We start from the raw sequence: 26537 nt of genomic DNA on the forward strand, positions 1-26537 counted from the left end.
ATTCACAAATGTTTGATAAGTGAATCAAGGACAATTGACTGAATAACCGCTAAACATGTATAATCAGAAAATTAATATGAAAGTAAGACTCAAGAATTTAGTTAATGAATATGAACCAAAGGGATTGCCGTTTCAGTTTAAAATTTATTTTAAAGTTGACATATTCAGATTTATCACTTTCGGGTCATATTTTGTAATTTTTACGTCATATTTCGTCTCTTTTGAGGTCATATTTGCTTGCTTATTTGGGCTATTTTTAGGTCTTAAACATCCGAGCCCTAATAATAAGTATTGGTTTCCTTCTTCTGTGTATCCTTATATTTGCCTATAAAATAAAATAGGGTTTCTGCTTGGAAGCTCTTGCTACCTTATTTTTTGAAGGTACCTTGTAATTTGTCAGCTTTTTAATTCATGAAACATTCACACTGCCCATTTGATTTCTTCTGCTCTGTATACTGATAATATCCATTAAATTATACAAGACCATTTTGGTTACTGAATTTCATTTACTTGCTAAGTCTCAAGAGAGGGATTTTATTCAAGTAAAGTATATTGTACCCGTAACTGACACTCACTAAATTACGCGTGTAATGGAGCATGAGAAGTATGCAGGGTGTGTGCGGTCTTAGATCAGGAGAGTGTACAGAGAGAGAATAAGCATTGTATATACAGGCCACCCAAACTTTATTAATGTTAGCAAATGTAAATGGATTCCCTGTGGCTTTATTAAATCATTGTCAAATTGAACTAGCATCAAAATTAGATGTTTAAAAAAACAGATGTAGTTCATTCTTGATGTTAAATATCACTAGTGATAAACTTTTAATTTTAGTAAAGTTCATTCTTGAAGTTTCAAATGCTCACTTCAAATGAAATGAATAAGAAATAAACTAAGTTTTCTTTTGAATTAATTAGTCAGTTTGATTGACTATAAAAACAAATAAAGTTCATTCTTGAAGTACCTAAGACAAAATGATCAAAACTAACCAAAGTTCCCTCTTGAAACAATTAATTGGTCGACATATTATGAAATTAAATAAAGTTCTGATTCACTGGAAAGTCATTTTATGGAGGAGCTATCTCTCAATTGTGTTGTAAATGTTCTTCGAAGTCCCACTCATTTGCAAGTTCATTGGTAAGACTTAATACTACACTGGCTTTATAAAATTGTAAGTTATTTGATAAATTGGAAATTACTTATGAGCTCGGAGTTCATCTTGAAGTCACTATAAGAAAAAGTAGCTTGGAAGATTAAAAGTGACTTGTAGACTAGAAAATTAAATGATAAGTCTCTGTTCTTTGATAACACAGATGTATATCACCTTTTTGAAGTGCTGGCTGCATTTGCCTGTGTCCTCACAGGTCTGTATACCATATCCACTGGTGATCAGGAACACCATTAGTGGAACACCATCACTACTCATCCCCCGAAGCTACCATGCCTCCATCAACAGAAGTTCACACGATGATGCATGTGGCATCAAATTGCACACGTCACTTTGCGTTCCTAATTAGCAAGTCTAAAAGTGTTAATATTTGATTTCACTGTCTATGTCCCATTGCGTGAACTAATATACATGTAACTTCAATAAACATGATCCTAACTAGTTGGTTACTTGCAGAAATTCAGTACATAAACTTGTCTTATTAAATTATAAGTTTGACTGTGTAACCGTACAACAGGGTTACAGACTCCATTCTGTATTTATTATTATTATTATTATTATTATTATCATTATTAACCCGATTCATTATATTTTATATATTCTGTTTCTCATCATTTAGACTGTAATAATTAGGTATCACGTATATTATTGTATTTCATCATAGGTTAAGTGAATATGTTTGTAATTATTCTGTATTGTAGTAAGTGAGATTTGTTGGTTTCATATTGTCATGCTGTGGCTTGTAACTTTGGCTAGATGAGCTGGCATAGTATTTTGCAATCGAGGCTATGTTTAACTGTGCAAGGAGATTTCCCGGTGACGCATTCGGTATAGTCATTCTCGGACCGCTTGGGTATGCTTAGACGACACATGACTGATGACATCAGTGCGTGGACACGTGATTGCGACCAAGTGTCAGTATTCGCCAGCTACTGTCTGTGGAAGTGGAAGGGATGAACAGTGAGTGGGGAGATGAGTCGTCATCGCGAGGTGATATAAAGGTGATGCTACGGTAGGGAGAGGTACTCATTCAGATGATATCAATCAGTTGATAGTACTCAGTTCATAAGCAGTTGATATCGTGCAGAGCATATGTAACAGTCAGATGTATCAAATGGAAGAAGTGATCTTAGTGTGATGGTCAGAGCTACGAGTTGTGTTTGAAGAGGTAATCATCGAGGAAGTCTACAAGTGGTGCTTGTATCCGAGCAGAGACGGGTACTATGCTGATAAAGAAACATCATCTTCTTGTGAGGATGGACTTCACAAGATGTTGCAATAATATTTTTCAATTATTTAAAATATATTGAGTGGACGTTATTACATTGGAGCTCCCTACACGCGTACATGGTATGTAGGCCAACTTCTTGTGACATAAGAAGATTACAGCAGACGGCTCCCGACTTCAGCTCACAGGTTTTCCCAAGAATTTCAAGTTCAACAGCGGTGTATGCAGACAACAGGTAATTAAAGCATCAGACATGTTATGCATTCATAACATGAAGAAGAGTGTAATCAGCGGCGATATCACATCTCACGTCAAGTTCATGCCAATAGTTTTTTTTGTTTAGATTAAATTTTCCTTTTCTTTGTACCGCAAATCTCACGATATATTTCTTTTGTTAAATTAAAAGACGTCAATGATTGTTCATTGTGACGTAAATTATAGTCATAAACTCCGTTTTATTTTAATTATAATAAGTGATTCCAGTTACATGTATAATCCTCAATTGTGGAAATGCAACAGTAATTTAATATTGTCCTGATCCATATCCCTGTATATTGCCAAATATGTGAGTTTATCACCTCACGCCTTGAGATAATTGATATAAGAGGTATGCTCTACCGAATTTTGTTGTTTTTCTTAAAAAAGCAACTGGCGCTCAAACAAATGTTATGTATATTGTGTGAAGGAAGATATGAAGGTATAAGAGTAGTGGTAGGAGTAGCCACAACTGTTCTATAGAACACAGCATAAATTAATAATGTCCAACATATGACACTTGTGTTCATAAGTAAGCCACGCAAAATGTTCAAATGTTCGAATGCTTTACATGAGTCCTTTAGAAAGGACGGAAAACTGTAGAACGTAGAGTTGTGCCACTGTCACAGTTAAAGTTCTAGACCGTACCTCACCGGTACTGAGTTTGAAGTTTTGCCTGGTGTGAAAATGGGAAACCAAGGAAAATCATCTTCAGGGCTGCCGACAATGGGGTGTGAAACCTTTCAGACAGTAATTCAGTGTTTGATGACATGGATAAGGACCCAAACTATGAACAAGATTTGTGCCAAACAGTGAATCTGAGGTAAGAAAAATTTGTAACCTCTAACAGTACCCCAGCATGTAAATAATATCTGGTGTAGATACGAATGATTACACCATATCACTAAATACTTACCTTAATGGAAATGTGCTTTGTTATTAACCCTGAAAATATTTGAATAATGTTTCATGGTACAGTTTCTTTTTAACATGTATACATGAATGGAAAAAGAGGAGTGAAAGTTGGTGGTAGGAGAATAGAATGTATTAGATTTGCTGATGACATGGTCATAATGGCAGAGAATGAACGAACTATGATATCGATGCTAACAGATCTAAATGCTTTCTGTGAAGAATTTGGAATGAGAATTAATAAGAAATAGACAAAATATATGGTGATACGCAGAAGAAAAGTGAAGACAACTATAAAGTTAGGGCAGGAAATAATAGAACAGGTGGATGCTTTCAAATACTTGGGAAGTGTAATAACAGAGGACATGATGTGCAGTCGAGGGGTGAAAACACGTATTGCGATTGCGAAGGAAGCATTTAATAAGAAGAGCAGACTTATTTGTGGGGGCATGGATAGAGACTTGAGGAAGCGATTCGTGAAGTGCTTTGTATGGAGTGTGGCACTGTATGGAGCTGAGACTTGGACATTGAGGAAAGAAGACAAAAGAAGACTGGAAGCGTTTGAGATGTGGATTTGGAGGAGAATGGAAAGTATACAATGGATAGAAAAGGTAAAGAATGAAGAAGTCTTCAGAAGAGTTGGGGAAGAGAGAAATATATTAAAAGTAATCAAGAAGAGAAAGCACAATTGGATTGGTCATTGGATGAGGAGAGGTTGCTTGCTTATAGATGCTATAGAAGGAACGGTAAATGGAAAAAGACAAAGAAGACGGAGAAGATATCAGAATCTGGACAGTATCAGGATAGAATACAAGTATGAGGAAACAAAGAGGGTGGCAAGAGACAGGATTGTGTGGAGAGCTGCCATGTGAAGACCTGCCGTGTGCCAGAATACTGATGATGATGTATGTCCATTTATTGCAGTAAAATTGTAAGTGTTCCCAAAAATAATATTCTCTTGGGTATAACAATCACCAGTAGAAGAAGAAAATTTAAACAACAATAAGTGTCCAAAAAAAGTGCACGTATTCTCCCAGGTCGGTTACACCGTGCAACTGTCCGACAGGGACTTTTGGATAAGAGAGAAATATCTACGAAGTTGTTAGTTTTTTCTCTCCCAGTGAATCATTCAAAATTTTCAAGGAGTGCCAAATGAAGAATTCTATTAATTATTCAATTGCAATGCAGTCATGAGGGTTCAGTGTTCATTGACTTGGCCCACAACGGACCACAACGCACTCTGCAGTGTGGTGGCAGTGGTGCCGGACCTATGGCTTGGATCCTTTCCAGAGAACAAATATGACCTTGGCCACAATGGCTCAAAACACCTGCCACTTACCCGTACATAACCATGTATCAGTGTCAGGTCTACGCTTCTCCTAGGACGCTGGTTGGGTGAGATACAGGAGTGAGTTAGCGGAGAAACCAAAACAGGAATTTACACGAATAAATGTCTTTCAAATTATTAAGCAGTAAGTAAACTCAAAATCTTGCCGAGATAATATCTACAATTTGCAAGTATTACCAAATTAAGTTTTAAAAATTAGCATATAAGTTAAGAATTAGAATTGAGATGCAAAATGAATAACCAAATTACATAAATGAGCCATTAAATGAAGAATTAAAATTAATTAATTCAGACTTAAAATCAAAGAATAAAATGTAAATAATTGTGAGAAAAACGCTGAATAAAGAATTGACAACTAACAATCAATTTAAAGAGTTGCAATCCCTTTGCCTGGGATCCAAACTTATCAAAAAATAATATAATCATTACTGAAAACACCTTTGAATTAATTTAAAATTAAAATTGGGCAAAATAGTCTGTGATATTAAAATCAATGTGAAGAAATTGCATGACGTCCATCCCAAAATATCCCTAAAGTAAACACAAACTTCACCAAAATAAAAAAATCAGAGAAGTAAAATAGTGATATACAGGACGTACTATGTACCTATTCTGATGTTTGCAGCAGAAACTTGGGTAATAAGGTGGAGAGATGCGACTGGGATACAGGAAAATGAAATGAAATTTCTGAGAAGCAGGATAGGAGCGACAAGAATGCATAAGATGAGAAATGAGAAGATTAGGGATATAGTAAAAGAAGAATCACTACAGAAAAAGATAGAGGTATCTAGACATGAAGAGAATGACAGAGGAAAAGATACTTAGGAGGATGCACGAAATGGAGATAACAGGAAAACGACCAAGAGGAAGACCAGGAGCCAGGTGGATAAAAGGAGTGGAAAAGAGAGAGAGAGTGTGCGTGCATGCGCAAAGAAGAATAGAGGACTGGGCAAGAGTGAAGAGGGAGAAGTGGTAGGAAGACAAGAGTAGATGGAAAGGCTTATGTTCCAAGCAGACCTGGCCAACAGCTGGAAACTGCATATGATGATGATGATGATCCATAAAAGGAACCTAAACAAGGCCACAGAGCTGGTAGAAAATAGAGGATCGTGGAGAAGCCTGCAGATAGGATGCTCAAAGGCTAGAAATCAATAATAATAATAATAATAATAATAATAATATTGACTTTACGTCCACTAACTACGTTTTACGGTTTTCGGAGATGCTGAGGTGCCGGGATTTAGTCCTGCAGAGTTCTTTTAAGTGCCAGTAAACAAGGCTGGCGTATTTGAGCACCTTCAAATACCACCAGACTGAGTCAGGATCGAACCTGCTAAGTCGAGGTCAGAAGGCCAACACCTCAACCGTCTGAGCCACTCAGTCCGGCGCTGTAAGTCCATAAGGAAGATACATGCATATACGTTTATGGAAGCACGTAAACATAGTTAAGAACAATGGCAGGGAAAAAAATAACTTTGAATTTAAATTAAATAAAAAACAAAGCCTAATTGAGAATCAAGTTTATATCTCTTTTATTTTGGAGCAAGCACCTTGACCACTCTATTACAAGAATGCTCCCCAAAACGCTGGCTTACACAACAGCTTATAACTGGTGTAAGGAAATCTGAACATTAGTATCTTGAGGTTTTAAGCCCAAATAGGTATTGATTTTGAACCCGTATAGATTACCTCATGAAAGCTTGACCACCCTTATTTGATTACTGTTTGCATGAAGGAGGTATGAATGGAGACTTGCTGTAGTAGCCCCTGTGTATACAGGAAAGGGTGATAAACATAAAGCCTATAATTACAGGCCAGTCAGCTTGACGTGTTTTATGTAAGCTTTGGGAAAGCATTCTTTCTGATTATATTAAGACATGTTTGCAAAATTACTAATGGGTTTGATAGAAAGCAGCTTGGGCTTAGGAAATCTTATTCCAGTGAAGCTCAACTTGTAGAATTCCAGTAATATATAGCAGATATTTTAGATTCAAGTCAAATGGACTGTATCACGATTGACCTATTGAAGGCTTTTGATAGGGTAGATTATGGGACACTACTAACGGGAATGCTTGCAATTGGACTAGACAAAAGAGTGACAAGCATTATCTGATCTCGTAATTATTAAGAGGGGTATTCCTCAAGGGCAGTGTTGTTAATGGACCTTTGTTTTATTAAGTATATAAATTACGTGAGTAAAGAACTGGAGTCAGAGTGTTATTCTGTATAGCGTGTTAATAAATAAGTTACAAGATTGTGAGCGACTTCAAAAGACTTCGGCAATGTGGTGAGATGGACAATAGGCAATGGTGTGATGGTTATCAGGGCAAAAAGTCGGGTTAGGCGTTTCACAAAGAGGAAAAGTCCCCTCCGGTTTAATTTCTGTGTTGATAGGGTTAAAGTACATCATGGGGATCACTTGGGTGTTAATATAAAATCTTCATTGAGATAATCGCATTAACAAGATTGTAAATAATGATTAGATCTCTTCATATGCTTACGAGGGTATTTAGTGGCTATAGTAAACATGTAATGGAGAGGGTGTATAAGCTACTGGCAAGACCCCAATTAGAGTCTAGTTCCAGTGTATGAGATTACTTGATACAAGAACTAGAAAAGATCCAAAGTAAAACAGCACGATTTGTTCTGGGTAATTTCTGGTGAAAGAGTAGTGTTATGAAAATGTTTTCAACTTTGGGCTGGGAAGACTTGGGACTTATGAGCTGCTCAGCTAGACAGTTTGTTCTGAGCTATCAGTGGAGAGATGGCGTGGAACGACATTAGTAGATGAACAGGTTTGAGTAGTGTTTTTAAAAGCAGGAAAGATAAAGGTGGAATTCAGTTGGGGCAAGTATTCCTTTACCTATTAAGTTTTGTGTTCAGACGGGTTGTACTGAATGCGCTGATCACTCAAATCAATTCGAGACTTATGCATGTTGTAGTCCAAAATAGTGGTTTGAGTACTATCTTGCCGGTCCTTATTATGTGCTCTCCGAAATATGCTTGATACTTCTTGCTATGTCCAATGCATTTTGGCTGTACAGTTCATTGCTGTCACTGATTTCATCACCCAGCTTGCAGTACAGCTTGTTGAAAATGCTGTTCCTAATACAGTCACATCAACTGAAACTGTTTGAAGGCTAACAGAACAGAATTTTACACAACACATTCTTTCTACAACCAAGAAGCATGCTGCTAGGATATGCCACGTTTGCAGTGTGAGAAGTAAGAAATCAAGCGTGAAATTTATTGTAAGGAAACATGCTACCAATGTGAGTAGTGCAGTATTGTGCTGTGTATGGAGCTATGCTTCAAAATTGATTATACAAATTAACAATATGATTCCATGTAATAATCCACCTAAAACTAATCATAATGGTGTAAAACATGCTATGAATTCAATTGATAGTGATAAGTGAAATGGGGCAATGACCTAGATGTTAGGCCCCTTTATACAACAAGCGGTAAGTGAAATGATACAATTTTATGAACAGTGACCCTTTGTTTGACTTATATTGTGTGACTTTCATGTGGTTGAAAAAAAAATTCATAAGATTTGAGATTTATTGGAAATATTTTATTTTTAATGTTTGTAGCATAATTTCAACACAAAAGAAATGTAATTATTGCATAAAATGCCTGGTTTTCAGGAACATATACATAAACATGGTCTGGTAGTGAGAGTGTTAAACACAGTTGGTGATATAGAACACCCCTGGATAAGGGTGAGAGAAGAACAGCAACAGCTTGGAGCTCTTGATAGTGCAGCTCCCCAATCTGACAAACTTATTGTCTTAAGGGGTAGGAGCGCAAAGCTGTGAGCTTCCACCTGGGAAATAGTGGATTTGAACCCCACTGTCGGCAACCCTGAAGATGGTTTTCTGTGGCTTCCCACTTTCCCACTCCTAGGCCTTTCCTATCCCATCATTGTCAGAAGACTTATCTGCGTCGGTGCGACATAAAAGCAAATTTGAAAAAAGAAAAGGAAAAAAAACAGAAAAATTGATCTATTTGTGTTACAAATGATTAGACATAGCATTCAAATTATCTGCCATTGTTAACAGTTGCTATTTATTTACTTAGTTAGCATATGTCTTTTATTGTCGGGAGTGTCCAAGGACATGTTCGGCTGACCCGGTGCTGGTCTGTTTGATGATCATAAGTAACCTGTGCATCTGGATGCGAGATGTTGATTTTAATGAGGTAGGGAGAGGGTAAAACTCTCCGTCAGCACATAGCATACTCCTGTCGAATAAGATCAAGGGATCTGCTGGAAACTTTATGTCCCCATCCAACATATGAATCCCCATCAATAGCCTCATATGTCCTAGCTCCTTTTGAACTCTGAGGAGAGGTTTTGAATTGATTCTAGGCTTTTGGCACACAATCTGGTTATTAGAAATTGTATACCATCACTTCTCCTACCTTGTCAGTCAACACCCCCGCCAACAGCGACTAACCACGGTGTCAGACCATGTAGACTTAATGCCTCAACTATTACGGCTATCAGACTGGCTAAAAGTAGCTGCATTCATTCCAGAAAATGTACATTAAGAAGGCTCAATATTAAATTCACTTCAAAGTAATATGAGCCTGCCCCGTGGTGCAGGGGTAGCGTGCCTGCCTCTTACCCGGAGGCCCTGAGTTCGATTCACGGCCAGGGCAGGGATTTTTACCTGCATCTGAGGGCTGGTTCGAGGTCCACTCAGCCTACATGATTACAATTGACGCGCTATCTGACGATGAGATATCGGTCCCGGTCTAGAAAGCCAAGAAACGGTCGAGAGGATCCGTCGTGCTGACAAGACACCTCGTGATCTGCAGGGCTTCAGACTGAGCAGCGGTCACTTGGTAGGCCATGGCCCGTCAGGGCTGTTGTGCCATGGGTTTTTTTAAAAAGTAATATGAATGACCACAGTCGTGAATGCTTTACAGCATCTGTAATGCTTGACTGAACATCTTGGCAGTGATTTGAATAGTGCCTCAATATATAGGGGATGTGAAAAATGCAAAGAAACTTCCTGAATGTCAGAGTTGTCTTTTGGATAACATTGGCAGATACACGAACCAGCACTAATTATATACAAATGAAACTTCTCTAGTGTTGATGTAGATATATGCAGTCTGAAACACTACTGGGAAGGTAACTTTTCTTTTAAACTAATAATTTTTTGATTGCATTGTAGATTTATAAAAATTGAGTTGAGTTACTGATTCTTAGCTCATGTGGTTTGAGAACATCACCTATGAAAAAAAGATGTAGAAAGTTTTATAATTGGAAATTGTTTTTAAATATATTTTTATAGCATTGTTACAGCTAAGTATACCCTTTATCTTTCAGGGACCCATCAATTCTTGCTGAGTGTGGTTTGGATGATGAGACAAAGGAGGTTTTATTAAATAACATCAAACGTAAGCTGACATCTCAAGCTGTGAAAATTCGTGCTGATATTGAGGTAGCGTGCTATGGTTATGAAGGCATTGATGCTGTGAAGGCAGCCTTAAGAGCAGGGCTGGCATGTTCTACAGAAGAACTTCCCATCAAGATAAACCTTATTGCACCTCCTCTTTATGGTAATATTGTTTACTACTTAATTTTCTCTAGCAGTTAAGAAAATTTTACAATGACATTGCCAGGATTTAACGGCATATTAAGCTTCCCCGGCATGATCCATATTGATACATTAATCAAACTTTTCTTTTTGGATAATTCTTGCTTATGTGGTGGACAATGCTTTTGTATCTCTCTTTCTTTTACTTGGGACATTTCAATTCATAAGGAATCTGCCACCTGGGTGACAGCCCTAACTACGGCTGGTTGGTTGGTTGGTTGGTTGGTTGGTTGGTTGGTTGGTTGGTTGGTTGGTTGGTTGGTTCTGAGGCAAAAGAACAAAACCAAGGCCACCGGGCATGGCTCCCTCCTCTCCCTGGTACCTTCCCGACTCCCCTTCTTGCCGCGGTTTTGGTAGCACAGTTCATGTTAGCCTTAATAATACGAGTACATTTGGCCTGTCGGGCACGTTGTGCCCCATCATGTTCATTTCTTCATAAAGAGATTTATAATTGGTAAGTTGTTCTTTGTGAATTATTTGTGTGTATTTAAGTGAAACCAATGGAAATTAGTGTGTTTATGTTGAAAATGTCCAGTGTAATAATTGAACATATAATGGCAGCGACAAGGAAAATTATGACCTTTAGATCCCTGATCTTGTTTTAGAAGTTAATCATTTCTTAGATGATGCAGATTGTAATAAGGATTTAGGAGAGGCTGAAGATAAGAAAATTTGACTGTGATTTGGAAGATATAGTTGAAGAACACAAGAAAGATTCGTGCAAGAGGATGATGCAAATGGTAGAGTCATTCCCAATCAGAACACGATGTATAACACTGAATGGTGTAATATTCCACCTTCAAATAAAAGAGAACTGGAGTATATAATATACTGAAGCATTTGCCTGAACCAAATATAGGTGATGCGAAAAATGCAAAGAAACCTCTTGAATACCAATATACTGTAGTTGGTCCTTTATTGGACATTATCAAATTACCTATATTCCCTTGAAGCCCAACAGCTATGGTATCAAAATACAGTACATACTCTTGCGAATGTGACCTTAATTAAGGTACAGACCTTGCCTCGTCTGAATATGTGAATTTCAGAATCTGAAGGTATATCTTGGAAAATAACCAGATGGACCCTTCCAAGTTCCCAATAAACCAGCAGATGCTGTGAATAGAGTATGTGAGGATATACAGTTCAGGATATAACATAAATTGTGATAACTGGTTCAACAATTACTGATAGAATTTCTGATGAAGGAAAAGTGCAATCATTCACCACTGATCTGCATTCAGGGTAGTTGCGCAAATGGCAGATTCACTATCAGTTGTTTACCTAGTCTATTTTAAATAATTTCTAAGAAGTTGGAAATTCATTGAACAACTCTGTTGGTAAATTATTCCAATCATTAACCCCTCATCGTATAAATTAATACTTGCCTCAGCCTGTCCTATATAATTCAGGCTTTATCTCCATATTATATTTCCAACTTTTAAAGACACCACTCAAACTTATTCGTCTCTTAATATCATTTCATGCCTACTCTACACAGTCAGCTCAGAACATACTGCTTAGTTGAGTATCTAATCTCCTACTCCCAAGTCTTACCAGCCTGAAGTTTGAAACATTTTTATAACACTATTCTTTTGTCATGTGGGTTACTGAAGTCGCGTCCTAATTCATGAACCATGGGCAATGGCTGAGTGGCCTAGTAGGTGGTCCTGAGAGTCGAGATACCAGTTGCTACGGAATGGACGTGGGCATCTCGGACATATTCTGAGTCGTGACCTTCCTCGTGCTCCGGCGGCTAGGGCTATACAGTCCACCGGTGGTCCCTAACCCGTTAGAGGAGAGAGCCTCACTAGGACTATGTGTGAGTAGGGTAGCATCCTGCTTCATGAATTTGCCGAGATCAGAACATTTTAAGCAAGCCTCAGACATATGGGAGTAATGGAGTCCCACTCCCTTTTGACAGGCGTGGGACTCCTTGGCTTATGGAAGAAAGAAAGTAGAACTGGCTTAGTCAGCAAAGAGGATGCATCTGGATGTGCTAGGAGTAAGTGATATTCAAGTAAGAATGAGGAAGAGATAGGAGATTATAAAGTGTACTTGACGGGTGTTAAAAAGGGAAGGGCAGAGTCTGGGGTAGGGCTGTTCATCAGGAATGCTATTGCACGTTCATCAGGAATGCTATTGCACGCAACATAGTTTCTGTTAAGGCACGTAAACGAGCGAATGATGTGGGTAGATTTGGCAGTTGGAGGAATTAGGATGAGAATTGTCTCAGTGTATTCACCATGTGAGGATGCAAATGACAATGAAATAGACAAGTTTTATGAAGCATTGAGTGACATCATAGTCAGGGTCAACAGCAAGGATAGGATAGTGCTAATGGACGATTTCAATGAGAGAGTTGGAAACAGAACTGAAGGATACGAAAGGATGATTGGTAAATGTGGAGAAGACATGGAACCTAATAGGAATGGGAAGAGTCTGCTAGACTTCTGTGCTAGTAAGGGTTTAGCAGTTACAAATACATTCTTCAAGCATAAAGCTATTCACTGCTACACATGGGAGGGTAGGGGGTACCAGATCCATAATAGACTGTATCTTAACCAACTTCGAATTCAGGAGATCTGTGAGGAATATGGGGGGGATTTTCGGGGATTTTTCGATGAAACAGAACAGTGAACTAAGTATCTCTAGACCTAGGATAGAGAAAGTGAAATCTGTCAGCAAATAAATAAGGGTAGAAAATCTCCAGGACGAGGAAATTAGATAGAAGTACATGGATACAATTAGTGAGAAGTTCTGAACGGTGGACAGTAAGCAAGTTCAGGATATAGAAAGAGAATGGGTGACATACAGGGATGCTGTAGTAGCAACAGCAAGGGAATGCTGAGGAACAACTATGTGTAAAGATGGGAAAAAGAGAACATCTTGGTGGAATTATGAAGTGAGAGCAGCTTGTAAATGTAAAAAAGAAGGCTTATCAGACATGGCTCCAAACAAGGGCTGATGCAGACAGGCAATTGTACATAGATGAAAGAAGCAGAGTAAAACAAATAGTTGTTGAATCCAAGAAGAAGTCATGGGAAGATTTTAGTAATAACCTGGAAAGGCTAGGTCAAGCAGCAGGGAGACCTTTCTGGACAGTAATAAAGAATCTTAGGAAGGGAGGGAAAAAGGAAATGAACAGTGTTTTGGATAATTCAGGTGAACTCATAATAGATCCCAGGGAATCACTGGACAGGTGGAGGGAATGTTTTGAAAATCTTTTCAACGTAAAAGAAAATCTTCATGGTGGTGTCGTGAACAATAGAAAATATTGGTGAAATTACGCTTGAGGAAGTGGAAAGGATAACACAATTGTCAGAAAGCAGAGGGTATACATGAAATTAGACCTGAAATGGTGAAGTATAGTGGGAAGGTAGGGATGAAATGGCTTCATAGAATTAGCATGGAGTGTTAGTAAGGTACCGGCCCCGCAGTGTACGGGTAGCATACCTGCCTCTTACCCGGAGGCCCCGGGTTCGATTCCTGGCCAGGTAAGGGTTTTTTACCTGCATCTGAGGGCGGGTTCGAGTTCCACTCAGCCTACGTGATTACAGTTGAGGAGCTATCTGGCGGTGAGATGGCGGCCCCGGTCATGAAAGCCAAGAATAACGGCCGAGAGGATCCGTCGTTCTGGCCACACGACACCTCGTGATCTGCAGCAGTCGCTTGGTAGGCCATGGTCCTTCGGGGCTGTTGCGCCATGGGGTATGATTTGTTTTTTTTGTTAGTAAGGTAACTTCAGATTGGACAAAAGCTGTAATTTCACCTATGTGTAAGCAAAAGGAACAGGAAAGATTGCAACAACTATTGAGATATCTCGTTGATTAGTATACTAGGCAAAGTATTCACTGGCATCGTGGAAGGGAGGGTGCGATCAGTAGTTGAGAGGAAGTTAAATGAAAACCAGTGTGGTTGCAGACCGCAGAGGGGCTGTCAGAATCAGATTTTCGGTATGCGGCAGGTAATTGAAAAATGCTACGAGGGGAATAGGTAGTTGCTTTTATGTTTTGTAGATCTAGTGAAAGCATATCACAGGGTACCGAGGGGAAAGATGTTCGCCATATTGGGGGACTATGGAATTAAGGGTAGATTATTAAAATCAATCAAAGGCATTTATGTTGACAATTGGGCTTCAGTGAGAACTGATGGTAGAATGAGTTCTTGGTTCAGGGTACTTACAGGGGTTAGGTAAGGCTATAATTTTACACCTTTGTTGTTCGTTGTTTACATGGATCATCTGCTGAAAGGTATAAAGTGGCAGGGAGCGATTCAGTTAGGTGGAAATGTAGTAAGCAGTCTGGCCTATGCTGAAAACTTGGTCTTAATGGCAGATTGTGCCGAAAACCTGCAGTGCAATGAGTATGGTATGAAAATTAGCCTCTCGAAGACTAAATTGATGTCAGTAGGTAAGAAATTGAACAGAATTGAATGTCAGATTGGTGATACAAAGCTGGAACATGTAGATAATTTCAAGTATTTAGGATGAATGTTCTCCCAGGATTGTAATATAGTGAGATTGAATCAAGGTGCAGTAAAGCTAATGCAGTGAACTTGCATTTGTTATCAACAGTATTCTGTAGGAAGGAAGTCAGTTCCTGGATGAAACTATCTATACATCGATCCGTTTTCAGAGCAACCTTGCTTTACGGGAGCGAAAGCTGGGTGGACTCAGGATATCTTATTCATGAGTAGGGCTCAGAAGTTCATGCATTTGCATGTTTTTTTAGGGGTTTAAAATGTATGCTTATACATTATGTGCACGAATTATGGAATTTTCAGTCAATTGAACATGTTTTTATGGTGCATATAACTGCATATTTTCGTGATTTTGATATATACATCATATTTTTTATATTTTAATGCCTATACAGCATATTTCAATTAGTTTAATGGTTATTACAGTAATTTTTAAACAGCTTTTTCATCTGGTTTATGTTGGCAGTAATGTTACGCATGATGATGTAACTTGTCATGTGGTGAGGAGTTATGTCACGCAGTGAATCCCCTGTTTCATCATCTACACTCATGTTTTGTGCTTAGCTGTCGACTGGCTGTCCATTGAATCGTGTACCGGTGTTGTGAACTGGTTGTGACCAAACTATGTTTCGCGTATTAAGTGTCTTAAAAAGTTCTTTAAATGCTGAAAATGAGAGCAACTTCGAGTTGTAGATTAACTAATTTACAGAAGGAGTTTTCAGCTGACTTGATATCTACCGGTAATAACGTACTGTTCTGTGGAGCGTGAGAAAACTATCGGGAGTGAGAAAAGATTTCAAATAGTTCAACACATAAACACAGCAAAACACAAGGAGAACTTGAGTAGCAAACTCGCAAATAAAAAGCCTGTTCAAAAACAACTATTAGAGTGTTTAGGAAGTAGGATTAGTGAATTTTCTTATGACTTGTGCGAAGCATTTTTAGCTGCTGATGTTCGCTTGTATAAAATTAATAACCCCACATTAAAACTTCTTGCCAAATACACTCGACAACATGTGCCTGAAGCAAGTACATTGTGTAAGACTTACGTAGGACGTTGTTACAATAACGTATTGTCAAAATTTGCAAATTTAATTAGCGGATCAGTTTGTGTGGTTGTCTATTGATGAAACCACTGATTCTGAGGGCTGATTTATTGCAAATGTAATTGTGGGCACCTTAAATAAGGAACAAAAGATGATACCATATCTTCTTAATGTGTATGAATTGCCGGCCACAAACAGTGTAACTGTAACGCAGTGTGTGATGGACTCATTGAAATTATTATGGCCATCTGGAATCAAATACAACCGGCTACTTTTATTTGTTACCGATGCAGGTACTTGTATGGTAAAATCAGGACAAACACTGAAAGGCATTTTTCCTAACTTAATTCATGTAACTTGTTTGGCACATGCTCTTAATCACATTGCTGAGACAATCCCATTGGTAGATCGATTTGTGGCCTGTTCAAAGAAAATTTTTGTTAAATCTCCTTCAGCAGTCAAGTTGTTTTGATTAACAGCACCCAATATCCCACTTCCTCCTGAGCCAGTTTTAACACGATGGGGAACATGGCTGGATGCAGCTTTGTATTATGCTCAACGCATAGAAGTATTCAAAGAGGTTGTTAATTCATTGGACTTGAATGAAGCTGCATTAATACAAACAGTGCAAAATATTCTGTCAGGCAATGAGTTAGAAGAGAATCTTGTTTTTATAAATGCCCATTTTTCTTTTTTGCCAACCGCCATGACGTCACTGGAAGCTGTAGGATCTCCCTTAAGGGAAATACTGTTTTCGAAAAAACAATATCCAATCTAAATTCTGTTCCTGGTAGTATAGGACAAAAAAGAAAGAAAAAAGAAATTATGTAACGTCAAAAAATCCTGGTTATAAACATTTCTGCGATATTCGAGACATTCTCGTAGAAAAACCGTCTGTCACACCAAGAGACTTGCCTCTTTCTGTGGAGCAGTTATCATCATTTAAATATGCCCCAATAACATCTTGTGATGTGGAAAGAAGCTTTTCACGTTACAAAAGTGTTTTGCGAGACAACAGACGATGTTTTTCAGTTGAAAATTTGTGCAGAGTGATGGTTGTGAACTGCAATTCATCACTCAGTAATGACAGCGGGACCATTTCTGCTTCAACCTCCAAGGAATAAATGGAAATAAATAAATGTAACTTTATTATCATCAATACTAACCTGACTTGTCTACTGCCGTTTTTTCATTTTAATAGTGCATATTTATTGGCATATTTTCAAGTTTTAAGTGCATATTTGCATGCATATTTCGTAGATTTTTAGGGCATGAACTTCTGAGCCTTATTCATGAGTTAGAACTAACAGACATGAAAGTAGCGAGAATGAATGCTGGTACAAACAGGTGGGAACAATGGCAGGAGGGTACTTGGAATGAGGAGATAAAGGCTAAGTTAGGAATGAACTTGATGGATGAAGCTGTATGCATAAATCGGCTTCGGTGGTGGGGTCATGTGAGGTGAATGGAAGAGAATAGGTTACCTAGGGAGCCTCTGTGGCTCAGGCAGCAGCGCACCGGCCTCTCACCGGTGAGTTCCGTGGTTCAAATCCCGGTCACTCGATGTGAGGTTTGTGCTGGACAAAGCGGAGGCGGGACAGGTTTTTCTCCAGATACTCCGGTTTTTCCTGTCATATTTTATTCCAGCAACACACTCCAATATCATTTCATTTCTTCTGTCATTCATGAATCATCACCCCAGAGGAGTGCGATAGGCTTCGGCACCCAGCACAATTCCTATCCTCACCGCTAGATGGGGGCTTCATTCATTCCATTCTTGACCCAGTCGAATGACAGGAAACAGGCTGTGTATATTTTTTTTTGGTTACCTAGGATAATAACTGGCTCTGTTATGGAGGGTAAGAGAAGTAGAGGAAGACCAAGATGATGATGATGATGATGATGATTAGACTCAGTTTCTAACGATTTAAACATAAGAGGTATAAAACTAATTGAGGCCACAGCGTTAGTTGCAAATAGAGGATTGTGGGGACATTTAATAAATTTACAGAGGCTTGCAGACTGAACGCTGAAAGGCATACGCATAGTCCAATTGAGAATCTCTCCTCTAACGGGTTAGGGACCTCCGGTGGATTGTATTACCCTAGCCGCCTAAGCACAAGGAAGGCCATATCTCAGAATATGTCCGCCGAGATGCCCACTCCCATTCCGTAGCAACTGTTATAACGACTCTCAGTACTGCTTACTAGGCCACTCAGCCGTTGTCCATGGTTAACGAACTAGGACATGACTACAGTAATCCACACCAGGAACCATGAAACTGAATGAAGTTTATATTGTAAGACTACTCCTAACAATAATTTTCTCTTCCTCATAATAATCAAGATATTTTTACCATAAAATACAGTGGGACCTTGATATTTGGAATCGCCTTGGCAGCTAAATTTTATTTCGAGTTGCAGAGAATACCGTTTTTGAGCATGTATAGCACATAATTGAATCATATGTATCTATGGGCTTATACTGAATACATTATTTTCAACAGTATTTAAAAATATACAAACCAACTCTATTTTACGGCATATTTTTTTTTGCTAGTGGCTTTACGTCACATCATTTTAATTATAACCATTACTACTGTATAGTAACTTTTTAAAAGACAGAATACAGTACATACAGTAGTGAAACAAGAAACATACCTCCATTAACGCCTTTGGAAGAATATCTGTTAGTTTCTTCTGTTTGATACTGTTAACCTTTCCTCCCTTCACATTGAAACTTCTCGTCAATACAACGCAGCTGAGATTCGTAAATGGAGCTTGTCATCCACGACTTCGGGGGTTGTTTTCGTACGTAACCAGTAATTAATTCACACCCGAAAAACAGCAAGGCTTCGCCGATCTTCCGATCACTAGAAGTTTTTATTTTTCGGTTCCTGTCATATTAGCTCTGCGCCATTGTAACCCTTTCTTTGCTTGTTAACTCTTATTCACAAACCGCAAATGCCATATTGTATAGTTAATGTTGCACAAAATTCGAGTTACAGAGTATGTTTTGCTTCAAGGAAGGAAATGTTTGCTTCAAGAAATCGAGAAATTCACACAAGAGATACTGAAAATGTGAGTAATTGAGGTTCTAGACATCGAGGTTCGAGTGTAACTGCTCTGTCAATAGAAGGGCTAGTAAACAACATTTGTGGATAGAACACATGAAACCGGGTGAGTTGGGCGTGTCACGCAACTGTGAGCTTGCATCGAGGAGATAGTGAGTTCGAACCCCACTGTCGGCAGCCCTGAAGGTGGTTTTCCGTGGTTTCCCATTTTTTCACACCAGGCTGTACCTTAAGGCCAAGGCCATTTCCTTCCCACTTCTAGCCCTTTCCTATCCCATCGTTGCCGTAAGACCTATCTGTGTTGGTGCGACTTAAAGCAAATTGTGAAAGAAAAAAAACCACACAAAGAATAAGAGGCTCTGCTTCTCAAGCACATTGCGTCCACTGGTTTTATAAAACTATTGCATCTAATGGAGGGTTAAATAAGAAATATTGTTAAGTTGTGTAACGTATACCTGAAATTAAAATAAAAGGTTTGTATCCAGAAACACACCTTAGTAGTACCCTTGTATGAAGTTTGCATTGTTATTGTTTCATATGTTGTGGTTACTCAGAATAATGCAGAACATAATCTGTGGATAGTTTTTGTGTGTTCTGAGGGGATCATAATCTCCTATTTAGGCTACCTTTAAAAAAATACTTTCTGCCACTCTTCACATCTTTTTATCTTAATTACTTGGCCAGTTTTTCACTGTACATACTGCAGCTCATTTTGGCTTTTTATTAACAGCAAATCAGTAAAAAGGATGAAACACATTTGTTATAATTTGAATTACTCTTTTCTTTTGTTCAGTTATGACAACATCCACTCCAGAGAAACAGGATGGTTTAAAGGCTCTCTCGTATGCAATCGAGAAGATTGAGGATACCATCACAACAATGGGAGGAGTATTTCAAATTCAGATGGCTGTGAGTAATTTACTTTCTTCATGAAACTGCTGATATAAATATTTGTAAAATATTATATAGTACTAGGCTGAAAAATATTTTCCTATAACTGTTATGTTTATGTCTTCAAGTTGCTTCTCTATAAATAATTAGTATGTGTTGTTGGTACTATTTTAAAGAATACTTTAAGACAAAACTACACTTATGTGCAAAATTTAAGGATGAGATAGATAAAGCAAAATAATATATCAACTACTCGGAAATAAAGGCAAGTGTGATAACATGTTGCCAGAGGTCTTGCACACGTGCATAGAAACCTGGCATGAGGTCACCACGACTATAGCGCCAAATGGGTCTGGCTCCACAAACCGAGCAGTTGAAGGAACAAAAGACAGTGTTAATATGCACTGTGGTGGTGGTATTCATTACAACATGGCCCAGAGACAACATTTGGATGACTTCACTTGGGGAAGAATCATTGGGAAACTGGAAGAAGGATGAAGTGTGACGAGTATAGCCCAGGAGTTTGATATTACTCAATGCATTGTTTCACGTGCATGGAGAGCATTCTGAACCACAGGCACTGCTGCCCAAAGGAGAGGAGGGTCGACCTCGGTCAAGTACAGCAGCAGAAGACTGCTACATTGTGCAACAGGCAAGAAGAAACTCATGTCAAACAGCGGGTGCAGTTGCAACCACATTTAACAGGACTGCAAGGCACTGAATGTCACGTTCAACAGTGGCACGGTGACTGCATGGGGGTGGTCTGTTTAACCGATGACCATTACGTTGTGTTCCTTTGACACCCACACATCGGCAGCACCGCTTGCGATGGTGCTAAGAGCATCAGGTCTGGACCGATGAGGAGTGGGGTCGCGTGCACTTCTCAGATGAGAGCAGATTCATTCTGAGCAGTGATTCTAAACGTACCCTCATCTGGCGAGAGGTAGGAACACGTGATGTACCCAGGAACATTGTCGAACATGATCATTGTGGTGGTCCAAGTGTTATGGTATGGGGATGCGTAATGTTGCATGGGTATACCGACCTCCAAATCTTTGATCAAGGTACACTAACCAGTCAACGTTATTGCGACAGTGTACTCCTTCCCCATGTGCATCTTTTCAGGGGTGCATTCGGCCCTGACTTCATTTTTATGGATGACAATGCACAACCACATTGAACATCACAGGTGGAGGAGCTCTCAGAACGAGGGGATATTTGGCGAATGGATTGGCCTGCCCATTCCCCTGACTTAAATCCCATCGAGTACGTGTGGGACATGTTGATCAGACGTATTGCAGCACGTCCACATGCATCAACGACCATCCAGCAGTTGTCAACTGCACTGGTGGAGGAATGGAACGCCCTACCACAAGAACTCCTTACCAATCTTGTGGCCATCATAGGAATATGTTGCAGAGCATCTATCACTGTCCATAGTGATCACACATCCTTTTAAGAATCATGTCCCTTCTTTCGTGATGTTGAGGGGACCATCATAAGTTGCAGTGACTTACGTGTAATTTATTGTCTCTGTATAACAGTGTCATTTCTGTTTGTCTCATTGCATATTCATTTCAGGTGCCTACCGTACCATACTGTAGCAGTTGTTCCTATGTATGGTTCAAGTTTCATTGAGCTATTTTACTTGGCAGTGACACAACATGTGAAAGTTACTTTTGTCTGTAACTTTTGCACAGCAGTGTATACATGTGTGTATTTTGCACATGTTATCCAGAATATGAGAGAAATGAGTGATCACAAAATTTCATTTCAGCTGCGTTTTTAGATTCTTTTGGAGAAAGTTTTGAATGCAAAGGAAAAATAAAGGGGTTGGCCTGGATTAGATCATCAGATTGATTTTGGAGTGTCTAACCTTGAAAACAATCCCTGGAGAAAGTGAGGTCCTAGGCACCATGTTTGAATAGCCACTTGCTAGCACTAATCAATCATTAAAAAACCTTTGTGTTTCCAAAGCCACTAATGAAACGTAGCATTATGAAGATCAAGCCCTCTGTGCTGACTGCAGCCCTAAAATAAATTGATATCTGCAAACAACTTGTCAAAATTCCTTTTGGTAACCAGTTGTGTGAAAAACATGGATATATTACAATAAAGAGCCTTAACTAGATATCTAGGTTATTTTGGTCAAAAGGTGATTCTCTATGCTGTTCACTTTGAACTGTTTCCAAATGACCATGCTATTCATGCCAAGTTGTCTTTTGAGCAAATAGGTTGAATTTATGAAATTTTAAGATGACACTAACCCAGCTTCGATCAGTGGAAATAATGCTGCTGTTTTGCTCAGCAGTTAACCCAACAGAAAATCTATAAATCAGATAGAACAGAGTTTTACCTCATCCAATCCATGACATCCTCCTGTCAAGGAAGTAAATTTGCTAATTGTCATCTGAAACATCTATGCAGAGTTTTGCTCTTCCAATCCAAGGATTGGTAGTACAGACAAATTTAAATGCTGTCAGATTTATTAGTGGAAAATGTTGAGAATGAATACCTTTCTTTTGTTTAATATAATGTTTTATTTTGTTGTTATTTTGGAGAAATAAAGGAAAGGTCTTCTTACACAACCTCACCCACATTTGACTGGTTCCTTTTAAACCTTCTGATCTGCACTCACCCTTAACTCTTTCCCGTGGGTTGCTTAGTAAAGCGTACTGGAGTCGCACATTGTCTCAGCGGATTGCATAGTAAAGCTTACTCGACTTTCAAACAGACTTCCTCTGCCATCTGTCTGCTCAACATATAACTTCTTGGAACCAGTGAATTCCCTACGCTTCCTAGATACAACTGGCATGCACGGAATCCTAAAATAGTGTTCTTTTATATGTTTTCTTAGATAGAACAGACAGCTGAGTGAATGTAAACACATTGCAGCAACATGGCTGCACATAACCAGTTGAGTGCAGAGGATATTTGTTACAAATTAGATTAATATGTTGAAGAATGCAATGGTAGTGAGTTTGAAGTTGTAGGTATGATAATAAAGATGGTGTGGGAATCAGTTGGTACAAGATATGAATCTGAGGGAAATCGAAATACGGCACAGGACAGGAAATGTTCATTCAGGTACCGTCTCCTTTTGAAATATTAGGCCTACTTATACAAAAAATAATTCTGAGTTTTAGTCCTCCAGTTAATTCTGTTTCGGTTTATGGGCCTCTTACATAATTACTTGGTAAAGCTTCTGTACCCGGTGTGCAAAAGTGAGGTTAGACATCCAACATGGCGTGAAACGGGCGACGTCACGTAACACTCAGGAGGTTTGCCAACTTACGCATTCTTAGTGACAAGACCAGAGCTTGGCCTGGATTTGCAAAGATAGGTTAGAGCTGCTAAATCATATTTTTTTCTTGCCGTGCGGCCAGTATGCGCTGCGGCCATAGTTAAGAGCCTCTCGAAGGGAGTGTGGCCCCCGAAGGGGGCTACTGTTCTCATGACAGAGCTTGGCCTGGATTTGCAAAGATAGATTTCAGCGAGTTAGGAATTTATGGTTCTCTTACTTTTAGCGAATATGGCAGCCCTGTACATGCACACGATGCGAGCTCTGTTGGAGACATTAGCCGGCCAATAGGAACACAGCACATGGTCGCTATCATCTCATTTACACAGTCTCAGTTTTAATTCTTCTATATAAGTAAGAATACTTTTGGGGTCGGGATGGTGGGTTTCTGGCAAGCATGAAGGAAGGATCTCTCCTTTCTGCTACTTAAGGTATCGTTGCACATTCTTATATGATTTTTATCATCCCTAAATCTGCACACCGGGTACGGAAGCGGCACCAATTTAACATTATGCACCATATTGGATGCTTCTTGATGTATCATTCCAAACAGAGGGGGTGGGGGGGGGGGTCTGCGTGTAATTACGTGATCTCGTATCATTTTGGAATAACTATAGTATATTTTCCATTGTTACAAAATTTGAAAGCAATATCTTAAGTGGTTTTTACAGGATAAATTATTTACTGTAGGTTTCGCCAGACAGTGAGTCATAGATAGTCCGTGGGAAAGGGTTAAGTAACATAATTGAACTCCCTCCCCCCAATGGTGCTAACAGCCCTAGTTTTATGAAATTTTAATAGGACACTAACCCATCTTCAAACAGTAAAATTCATGCTGCTGTTCTGCGCAGCATTTTACCCAACAGATAATCTATCGAGCAACCATTGCTCAGGTCAAAGATCTGCAGATTACAAGGTGACACACAGCAGAATGAATCTTCTAGACCAGAGCTGCTCTTGCCATAAAATAGCTTCTCAGTGGTTCTCAAATAGGCTGAGTGGACCTCGAATCAGTCCTCGGATCCAGGTAAAAATTCGTTATCTGGCCAGGAAACAGTCTTGCAGCCATCATAGGAGTGATTTGTAGTTTCACCTTTACCTTCTGACTTCAACCCCAAAAGAATGCTAGGATGGTACCTACCAGCTGTCAAAGAGACTTCATACAGACCGGTGCCCCAAGAAGAAATAATTACTACAGCTTTCTTATTTTGTATTATCCCTGCTTTCTTTCAGTGCATATTAAATATATGAAAGATGTTAGGATAAGCTTTTGTTGTGTCATTCTTGAGTTTCCTGCCCTAAATACTTTTTGATGGTTGTGTACTGTTACTTTGATCAACAGCCGAAAGTAGTGACAGCTACAGATGAAGCTGAACTTGCACGGCAAATGGAGCGAGCAGAAGCAGAGAACGCAGAAGTGGCTGGAGATGATGATGAAGAAGAAGAAATTGAAGGGCAGGTGTTTAATGCTGGTGAGGATGATGAGGATGGTGAAGGGGATGGTGAGGGAGGGGAGGTAGAAGACTGAAACATTTTACTGTTGTGATATGCAGTAATTCATAAATGTTTCATTTAAAAAAAAAGAATATGTTTAAGAGAATAATATGTATTACACTTCGAACGTGATTGTTAATAAATATATGGTACAAGACCTATCTATTCTTCTCTCAGTAATTATACTATGCACCTGATATTTAAGATAATTATACTATGCACCTGATATTTAAGATACGGATTCTCAAGCTAAGAGTCGTGATTTGTTTTGGTACACGCATATCTGCATATCTATTAAAATACGAGATTGTAAGAAGTAATTTGAGCTGCAATTCTTCATAGGGATACCTAGTCAGAACTTGCAAATTAGGGAAGGGAATCCTTTTCACTCAAGAATCCATAACACCTGTTGAGTCAATGTGATAGTACTGTGCTCTATTCATGCATTGTTAACAATTTGCTGTTGTAGTGCAGGGCTCAAGCTGTTTTAATGGATCACATCATTTTTAATCTGTCCTAACAAATGTGCAACATCTTGCCTTGACAGTATTACATATTGGATCTCCTTTGGTTAATGTTAAGAAACTGCTAATCTACAAAAGGAAATGAAAAAGAGCAAAACCCTGTTTGGGATCACTTTGAAAACAGAAGGAATGTTATTTGCAATTAAATAAAAATTTAGTGTTATTTTTTTAAATTATGCTTTCTATTTTTTAATTAAAGAACTCAATTTAACTGTATAAATTACAACTTCCTGTACTCAAAAAAAGGGGAATGAAAGAACTAGAATTCAATATTTTAAGGATAACCTTAAAATTAAGTGGATGATTAAGTCTTTAAATTGTATCCTGAGCACCAAGTTATATGAACACGCTTAGAATTAAATTTTTTATATCAATTCAAGTTTAGGAATTGACTATGATATTTAAAATGTTATTTAAAGTGAGTGAAATGTCGAAGGGGAAACTCCTGTGGAATGTGTTTTAATCTGCCAAAAGTTCCAGTGTGTTGAATTTCCCTGCTGTATCCTCCTGGTAGGTAATATTCATGTCCTGTTGTGTGGCACGTGAAATAATGTTAGTTGGTTAAGTTCATATAGACTGTGAGCTGTTTGGGGACACTTTGAAAACGGAAGGAATGTTATTTGCAATTAAATAAAAATTGAGTGTTATTTTTTTAAATTATGCTTTCTCTATTTTTTAAATTAAAGAACTCTTTATTTAACTGTATAAATTACAACAGCATCAAAAATAGAATGGGACTGGTTGCAGAAGAACATAGAAATATCAGTGTATAATATTTTGAGCAAGAAACAAATGATACTGGATAAGAAGTTCCAAAATATGCTTGATGATAAAGCAAAACACTTAATGATATTAAGAAGCTAAATATACTGAATGATAACGAACACAAATTCTTTCAGCCAGTTAGAAATCTAAAATTTAACATTAGTGAAATTAACATTTTATGTAAAGGGCTTAAATTAAATTGGTTAAAGGTGAATTATAATCGTGGAAATGATTTGGTTATGTTGATAGCTGAAGCAGACGTCCGACTCATTGGCTGAATGGTTAGCGTTGAGGCCTTCGGTTCAGAGGGCCCCGGGTTTGATTCCCGGCTAGGTCGGGGATTTTAATCGTGTCTGATTAAATCTTCTGGCCCAGGGACTGGGAGTTTGTGTTTGTCCCAACACTTTCCTCTTCATATTCAGACAACACACTACACTACC

The 26537-nt window shown here is 38.6% G+C and overlaps 2 protein-coding genes across 4 annotated transcripts in view; one reads left to right on the forward strand and one right to left on the reverse strand.

The window, feature by feature from the left end:
* Nucleotides 1-24965, forward strand: part of eIF2alpha (eukaryotic translation initiation factor 2 subunit alpha) — a 76075-nt gene extending 51110 nt beyond the window's left edge. For both annotated transcript variants that reach the window (XM_067143326.1, XM_067143327.1), the window contains exons 4-6: nt 10251-10483; nt 19916-20031; nt 24657-24965. In XM_067143326.1, the coding sequence (XP_066999427.1) occupies nt 10251-10483; nt 19916-20031; nt 24657-24842 (535 nt within the window). In that variant the 3' untranslated portion in view covers nt 24843-24965. The remainder of the gene's footprint in view (nt 1-10250; nt 10484-19915; nt 20032-24656) is intronic.
* LOC136866403 (reticulon-4-interacting protein 1 homolog, mitochondrial-like) overlaps nt 1-26537 on the reverse strand; it is a 270197-nt gene that overhangs the window by 32539 nt on the left and 211121 nt on the right. The window lies entirely within an intron of this gene.

The sequence above is a fragment of the Anabrus simplex genome, chromosome 3 (genome assembly GCF_040414725.1).
Source record: "Anabrus simplex isolate iqAnaSimp1 chromosome 3, ASM4041472v1, whole genome shotgun sequence".
NCBI classification, from domain to species: domain Eukaryota; kingdom Metazoa; phylum Arthropoda; class Insecta; order Orthoptera; family Tettigoniidae; genus Anabrus; species Anabrus simplex.